Here is a 7,939-nt window from a genome sequence, read left to right as displayed (position 1 = left end):
TTTCTTTTGTCTCTTTAGTCTATCTCTAATTCCCAAATTTATTTCTGATTTAGGTTTGCTCAAAAGTGGAGAACTAAAGTTTTTAAGTCCATTCCTCCTTCTAGATGTGAGTGAGAAAAACAATTGTTTAGTTTTATGGGAATGTAGGTTTTTTATTTTTAGTCTATCAAATTTCTCCACTTTGTTTTTGATTTTTGGAATGGGAAAGGGAGAATATATAATGCGTTATTTCCAGATTAAAGCGTGTATTCATGGGATCGACCACATAGGTGGATTTATCAATCGGGAGGGCAAATCAAAATCTCTCTTTATGTTAACTTACTTAGTTAAACTTTGTTTTAGCTATGATATAACTCGTGTCATAACCGTGCGACTTAGTAATAAGTTAATTTATTGTGTATTGATTTTGATTTGTACCGTTCGTTTGCAGTTATTATTTTAATTGTCATGTATTTTTACCGAGTTTATGTTATCATTAAAACGATCAATAAGGTTAATCAATTTGTGGCGAAACATTATTAACAAAATATATTACTTTCACCAACACCCACCACATCCAAATATCACATGATACCACTTCTTTCCCCCACATCACCGTTGCTTCCATCCCCAACCACCGGACGTGTTTTTCATTTTTTTAATCACAAACGTCATGAGAAAAGTTTATATTGAACAAACTTAAGTCGTCAATAAATTTATTCCACTATTTTTTTTTATTCCATTGGTTTGTTTTTATTAAATTCTCTTTTATATTCTAATCAATTTTATTTAATACTAAAAGGCACGAACTCCGTCGCCAGTAAACGGTGAAACGCCTGTAATATCCATACACGTGTCTTTGTCGTTCTCCCAGTTGAGCACCAGGATATCAGCTGGGCGAAGATCCTTATTATTCTCTGACACCAAACCCAAAGAAACTTCTTTGCGCGCTGGAACACCGGCTTTGATAAAGTAATAATTTATTATTTTATATATATAATAACAATATATTAATTTTAATTCTTAATTTTAGTAATATCCTGGGAAAAATGAGAATTTCCATATTAAAAACTAAATTAAAGTATCTTAGGATAAATAACGAAATAGATTTTTCAAAGTCGAAAATATAGAAAAAAAAACATAAATGGAAATAATTTTAGAACGACATGCACTTGTTTTTAAAGTAATAAATCTTATTAGTTTCCATGAAAAAAGATTTTTATAAAGATTTTTTTTGTAATTCAAGAATGTGATTCCGGGTCTTATGAGTGCACTACGAACTATTAAGGATGAAATACAGCTGGATTTGAACTTCAAAGAAAAACAATCAACATTGAATCATATTTTGAGAAAATTTTATGTGTATGAAAATTATTTTTTATTTTATATAATAATTGTGACCTATTAATGTAAGGGAACTTTTGAAATGTATTATATTATAGTTTTATCAAATTTATTATTTTAGCACCAAAAACACGAGTCGGGACTGAGAAATTTTATTATTTTAGCAAGACTATTATATTATCGAGTATTATTTTAAGAAAAGTTTGATTGTACAATCATTAGTAATTGAGTTCAGATATGCATAACAACTTTGGTTGAATATAGCGTTCATAGGAGATCTGTATCGGAGATTAAAGACAATGATGGTCAAAATCACCAGGCATGGAAGAGAATGAATTTGTCAAACTATTTGGGTGATTAATAAATCGAGAAAGCAAAAATAAATTTTATCTTCCTAGTTGTAAACGAGATCTTGTTTATGGCTTAAGACGGCTACAGAGGAGGGGTCGGAGTTCTCTATTTTAAATTATTTGCTCCCTCTTTTCTACCTCCCTACGATTACGGGTATTATATGGATTCTTCGATAATTAACGGATTATTCGTGATCGCCAGTAATTCACCGCACTAATTCATAGCATATTTTAACACGCTTTAACACATTTTCAGTTTTTCAACGTTTTCACACTTAAAATATAAGAGCTCCCAAGAGAACAAATTCAAATATTATATAAAAAAAATCAAAACTTTTCCTTTATTTAAAATAAACTCAATACGCAATACACCATATCAAGTGCATGAAACAAATAGATTATTTTACCATATTAGTAATGGCAAGAGAAATTCCAGTCAGCTGAAAGAAATCGCCATTTTGTTTGGTCAATGGAGTAGGCAAAGCGAGACCAAGAAGAACTTCCTCAAACTCATATTCACACAGAATTGAAGCTTCCATGGCAGCACTCATTTGTATATTAGCACTACTGAAATCTTTAGTTTTAAAACTTGCAGTAGCTTTTTGAACAGAACGAATAGCATCCCGATATTCATATAAACAACTCCTTACGGATGACTTTGGAATCGGTTGTGTTTTTCGGTCTTTCAAGAGTTGAGCGATATAAGAATGAACAGAAGTTGCATTTTGTAGACATGTCTGCATTGATATTACTCCGAGTCCACGAAGATCAGCGTCTTTACTCTTAGGGTTTGCCGTCAGAGATGCGACACAGAAATCATATTCAACTTCGAACTCTTTGACTGGAGGCGTGTTTTTGGAAGCATTCTTGCATACATCCGTAACTAAATCACCATTTACATTACGAAAGTTGAGAATAAGAAAAACAATGAAGAAGGAGGGTAATGAGAATGATGGATTCATCTTTTTGTTTGAACTTTTGTCAAATATGGTCTTTTATTTTTCCCCTCTCCGTAGAAAAACTGTGATAATCTTCTAGGTCGATATTTATCTACATCTATAAACCAAATTTGCTATATTTAAGGCTAAATTAATAAGGTATTAAAGAGGTAAAATTGGTATGACCACTATTTAAGAGTTGGAGATCTCAATAAAGATATTATGATGAGTAATTGGAAAATATCCAATCAAGGATAGTCAAATCGACATATATAGTATATATTCCCTAAATGGATATACGATATATATCTTCTTCTAATCAAATAACCTTCTGGCAATTTTACCAATTTATATATCCTTTCCTTATTAGTTCTTTCCTCTGATTTTTTTTCTTATTCATAACGCTCTAAATAAAATACCAGTGGAAGATTTTTTATTTATTATTAGTAATTTTTTTTTTTACTCTAAATAACTTCCAGAAATCAAAAGATAAATTGAAGGGAGTAAATCACGAGGCAGCAGATCCTCTGGTGCCGGATTAGTACCTGTCCCTCTGTCCCCACCTATCAAGGCGGTTTTAATTTCAAAGTTATATAGTAACCATACAAATGTTCTTCAATTCATTCATTCATAGAAGAAAGAAAGGCTTCTTTTTTTTCTTCTTCTATCAAGGAAACATAGATTTCTGATTTATGTTTCAGTTTGGGTGCTGCTGAAAAGGTATTCGTTTCGAAACCCCAGATCTATTTGTTCTTCATAGAACAAAGTATATTTTCGTTACTCAATGATGGAACACAGTATCATTGTTTTGGTACAATTGCATGATTAGGGGTTTTATTGATTTTTGGGCTTTTGATTCCAGGATTCACTATTAAGGTTATTCTCCATCTCTAAAACGAAAAGGGTGGATTTTTACTCAATCTCTTCTTAGTTTTTCTTTTATCGCTCTTTCAATTCAACTGCGGGATTTTAATTTTAGGGATTTTTGGTTTCAGGGTCACTGTGAAGAGAAGAGCTGATGGTAATAACTAAACTAATCAAACCTATTTTTGATTCTTCATTTTTGATCATGATTTTAGGCATTCGGGGTTGGCTGTTGGCAGTGGACAGCGGCGGAAGCACAGCAAGACTTCCCCTGCATTGTCGAAGTGTTTAGTCTTTGCCAGTTCTGTGTAAATTAGGACCCTGCACTTTAGTTGTTTGTGGAAATGCCCACGAGAGGAGAACTTGTATAATTGTATTGCCTGCCAGGTACAGTCAACTTATGTACAGTTGTAAAATAGTACCATCATCAAGCCTTATTTATCGGTCGTTGATCATCTAGTGGATATGTACCATATTAGACTCAACTCTAGTCAGTCATCTAGTGGTATATACTTTTAGTTTGTGTTCTGACCTATAAGTTTTTGCTCCTTTTTGAAAGGGTGGGGGTTCTTGCTCGATCAATAATTGGTAGAGAATACAAGGAATACTTTAGTGGAAATCATAATACTGGTAATTGTTTCCTGTAGCTTTATAAAATGAATGTGAAGTTGATAATCAGCCACAATTTGGGGAGCTATATGAGTACTGTTTTTCTCGAACTCTGCTCACTGTATTAGGCTAGCAGATGGCAATTCTTTTGTACTTTTGAATGAGACAAATATGTATAACATGTGTGCAATTTGATCTAAGAATCTCACTGAAATACTTAAATATTGGGACAACTACTAATTATGGTTCGTTTGCAATAGTGTTGGAGTAATCTAATTTTACTGCTTTATAGGTATTCATCAAAGAAGTGCATTAAGGAATCTCTGCCCCATATTTGTTGGAAACAGCAGTCGTCGTTAAAGAGAATAAGAGTGCCCGAAAAAGAACATGATGTACAGTTTTGCTATTAGGACTTTCCGATGTTCTTTTAAGAGGTAATCTTTTCTCTTTGCTGGTGAGCAATATTTTTTTCCAACCCCCCCTAGTCTTGAATCCTGGTTCCGCCACTTGCAGTGGATGCTTGGGTGGTGGTTGTGAGTGGTGAGGACAGTTGCAGTATATGAAAATCAAGAGTGGTTGAAATTGTACAGCCTGATTTTTTCATGTATTGCAATGGTAGTACTTGTTAGATGGTATTCGTGATGTTTCTTGGACGTGGGATATTGTGTTGTATCGGTTTGATATATATAGATTAATGAGTTTTTGATTGATCGTCAGGGAGAAGCTAATGATGGCTAAAGAATACCTGCGCAAAGGGTAAGAAACTTACTGTTGTTTACTTTTATCTAGTTTACTTTTATTATATGTGCTACATTGATCTTCTGTTTGTCATGTGTTGTAATCTTGTTTCACCTCATCAATTAGTGTCGTTGTAATTTGAATCATTTGTCCTACTTAATGCTTTAACAACAAAACTTCTTGTATTTCTAACAAGGCATGCAATTATCAAGTATTTACCCCCTGAATTTTCCTATTGTGCGTGCAGTTAGTGTATCAAAACCTTCATACCCGTCCTCCAAATCAGAGTCGGACTTGTTGATTGGGACAAGTTAAGAGGCAGAAATAATATTTTCTAACTCTGATCCATGTCTTTTTGCTTTCTTTTGTGATGTAAATTACCTGTTGACACATTGTTCCCTATACTGTGTTAGTTTCTACACATTTGTTTCATGTCGTTGCTGATATGCTTGTTGGTTTGAAGGTCAATGACTCGGTTGTGATATAGGTAGAGAAAGGAATTCATAATGTTGATGATGATGCCAAGCCGACATGTCTTGTTCAAGTTTGTGTAGCATCTATATGCTTGACTATGTGTTGTGATATAGTATAAATAATGTGCATTACCTTGTCCTGAATTTTCGTGCAGTACTACATTAAATTGAGCTGATTTTGCTGAATTTTCTTTTAGTTAAGTGGAAATATGAAGTACAGAAACTTGGCTTTTGGTTAGACCTCATATTACCTTGTAGTACGTCTTGAGATGCTTCTCTTTTAGCTTATGCACCCTTAGCACTGTACATCTACATGTCTTGCATATATAAAATAAAAGATTCGACTATGTTCATTTGGAATTGAAGATTTTCCAATTTTAAGACTGAATTAATCTTTTTATCTTTTTGGTTTTAATTTAAGCTTCATTCCCGAGATCTCCCAACGGTGAAGGAGGATCTTATGACGTCAATGGAAAAGAGTTACGCCCATCCTTGGGTTGGACCTCAGAGATGGGTTGGACTGCACCCATATCCAAGGTGATTTTATATCGTTCATCTTTACATTAGATACCCCATATGAATAGTACTACTTCTATGTTAGTAACCAAATAAACCTTTTATGATATCTGCATGCAAGTACTGTACTCAAATTTCATGATTGATTTCAGTAGAGTTCATTTTGAATATCTATCTTATGGTTGGTATGTTGGTTATCTGTCTGCCTATTTAACCTTATTATTATGCAACAATGCATCAGAGGAATACAGGATGAGTTGGCGAATGAAAATGCAGAAACATCCAACCTAAGAAACAAGCTTGACTGGATAACTTTATGAGTGCATTTATTTACGGTTGGGTTTGCAAAGTGAGATTATTGGCATTGATTGAATATTATTTTCTCAGGGGACTCATGCCTTGAGGGCTCAACTGGAAGCAGCAAAATATGATGTGATTAAGTATTGCACTGGTACACCGTACACTCGTCTTTGTCTCTATGGTCGGTTGTCAGTAACTTAACTTAGAAACTAGAAAGTGAACAGATTCTGAGATCTTCCTGAGTACTTTTTAGATTTTAATATTTTGGTTATTTTTGTTGTAGGACTGAATACGATGATAGATGTGTGAATATTTTCTCATCTGAAGGGAGAGTGTTTCAAGTTTAAGCTATTAAGGTAAACAACAAAACAGTAAAGACGTATTTCTATTACTTTGAGTCAGTCGATCAAGTTTTTCATGGATTATTTCCTGCACAAATTGATCGATGAAATTGAGTCGGAGATCTCAACAAAGATATCATGGATGATTAATCGGAAAATATCCAATCAAGGACAGTCAAATTGACATAGGATATATTTGTATTCCCTAAATGGATATTTTCTTCTAATCAAATAACCTTCTGGCAGTCATGATATTAATGGTTATATATCCTTTCGGACCTTTCCTTATTAGTTCTTTCTTGTGATTTTTTTTCTTGTTCATGACGCTCTAAATAAAATACCAGTGGGAGATTTTTTATACCTGGCATTTTTAGGGGCGACACTAAAAGACAAAAAAGGTCACCCAAACGTAATTCTAAGCTACCTCTTATCTCTGATTGTTCGGAATGGCCAATACGCCCTTATATAATCGGGAGCATACACCACAATCGGTAGGTTAGAGGTGAATCGGTAGGTTAAATTGGAACTGGACCTACCAATTATAGTGTAGATATTTGGGCTAATAATCCCTTTTATAATCGGTAGGTTATCCAACATATATGACTACCGATTATAAGTTGCCCCAAAATGAGCTTTTTCTAAAATCCTTCATGTATTGAATTTTTGAAACCTGGTATAATCGGAAGGGAATACAACTTAACAACCTACCGATTATAAGGAGTCCCAGATCGAACCATTGCCATATTCCATAGGTTTTGAGTGTACACAGCCAGCCATAACCACTTGGTTCGTGTTTTGGACGCAGCGTTAATCGAGAGTTAAATATATTACAAAACATACCGATTATAAGTTGCCCCAAAATAAGTTTTTTCTAAAATCCTTCATGTATTGAATTTTTAAACCTGCTACGATCGGAAGGGAATACAACTTAACAACTTACCAATTATAAGGAGCCACGGATCGAACCCTTTCCATATTCCATAGGTTTTGAGTGTACACAGCCAGCCATAACCACTTGGTTCGTGTTTTGGATGCAGCGTTAATCGAGAGTTAAATATATTACAACACCTACCGATTATAAGTTGCCCCAAATTCAAATTTTGAAAGCTACCATAATCGGTAGATATGCTAAATACAATACCTACCGATTATTGGTTTCTCCACATTCAACTTTCGTCAAATTAGCCGTTGGAGTTTTTGGGAAAAACAAAAAGAGCCCTTGGACCCTAAACCTATATAAAGAAACTCAGATCTATCACCCCAATTGCACCAAACTCTTTCATCTCTTCAGTTTTAATTTTCATAACAAAAAACATGGATATTACTTTTGCCGAATAAGAAGATTGTGCTATTTATAGAGCGTGGGTTGTGGTAACTGCTCATGATCAAGTTCACAAGCTCCACAAATCGGAATCCGAAGAGCAGATATGAAACCGTATCTTAATGGTATTTGAGGCCTTAGATGGTAATCGAATTCGAAGATCATA

The 7,939-nt window shown here is 34.0% G+C and overlaps 2 protein-coding genes across 20 annotated transcripts; one reads left to right on the top strand and one right to left on the bottom strand.

The window, feature by feature from the left end:
* Nucleotides 1-2,071: 2,071 nt before the first annotated feature.
* LOC113337699 (putative invertase inhibitor) lies at nt 2,072-2,635 on the bottom strand. Its single transcript, XM_026583304.1, has one exon. The coding sequence runs from the start codon at nt 2,633-2,635 to the stop codon at nt 2,072-2,074; it is 564 nt and encodes a 187-aa protein (XP_026439089.1).
* A 387-nt stretch (nt 2,636-3,022) lies between these two features.
* Nucleotides 3,023-6,743, top strand: LOC113337697. Of its 19 annotated transcripts, none has more exons than XR_003354390.1 (10): nt 3,035-3,331; nt 3,474-3,515; nt 3,607-3,632; nt 3,715-3,862; nt 4,035-4,105; nt 4,377-4,518; nt 4,802-4,840; nt 5,717-5,832; nt 6,199-6,262; nt 6,395-6,743. XR_003354390.1 is itself a non-coding variant. In XM_026583293.1 (9 exons), the coding sequence occupies exons 5-9, from the start codon at nt 4,472-4,474 to the stop codon at nt 6,418-6,420; spliced, it is 321 nt and encodes a 106-aa protein (XP_026439078.1). In that variant the 5' UTR covers nt 3,024-3,331; nt 3,474-3,487; nt 3,691-3,862; nt 4,035-4,105; nt 4,377-4,471; the 3' UTR covers nt 6,421-6,743. The 19 variants fall into 19 exon arrangements, 14 of the variants coding, with proteins under 14 accessions (XP_026439086.1, XP_026439085.1, XP_026439087.1 ...); XR_003354389.1 differs by having other exon boundaries at nt 3,036-3,331; nt 3,474-3,487; XM_026583293.1 differs by lacking the exon at nt 3,607-3,632 and having other exon boundaries at nt 3,024-3,331; nt 3,474-3,487; nt 3,691-3,862; nt 4,802-4,839; nt 6,199-6,292.
* Nucleotides 6,744-7,939: the final 1,196 nt, after the last annotated feature.

Source organism: Papaver somniferum, unplaced genomic scaffold (assembly GCF_003573695.1).
Source record: "Papaver somniferum cultivar HN1 unplaced genomic scaffold, ASM357369v1 unplaced-scaffold_173, whole genome shotgun sequence".
In the NCBI taxonomy this organism is placed as follows: Eukaryota; Viridiplantae; Streptophyta; class Magnoliopsida; order Ranunculales; family Papaveraceae; genus Papaver; species Papaver somniferum.
Note: the sequence above shows the minus strand (reverse complement) of the source record. Positions and strands in the feature narration are given on the sequence as shown.

What these genes read in the sequence shown, in the direction of transcription:
- LOC113337697 (XM_026583301.1), top strand. Translation starts at nt 4,472, where the DNA reads ATGATGTACAGTTTTGCTATTAGGACTTTCCGATGTTCTTTTAAGAG. An exon ending in TTCCGATGTTCTTTTAAGAG is followed by an intron (nt 4,519 to 4,801) that starts GTAATCTTTTCT and finishes ATTGATCGTCAG; the next exon opens with GGAGAAGCTAATGATGGCTA. An exon ending in TAAAGAATACCTGCGCAAAG is followed by an intron (nt 4,840 to 5,716) that starts GGTAAGAAACTT and finishes TTTTAATTTAAG; the next exon opens with CTTCATTCCCGAGATCTCCC.
- LOC113337699 (XM_026583304.1), bottom strand. Translation starts at nt 2,635, where the DNA reads ATGAATCCATCATTCTCATTACCCTCCTTCTTCATTGTTTTTCTTATT.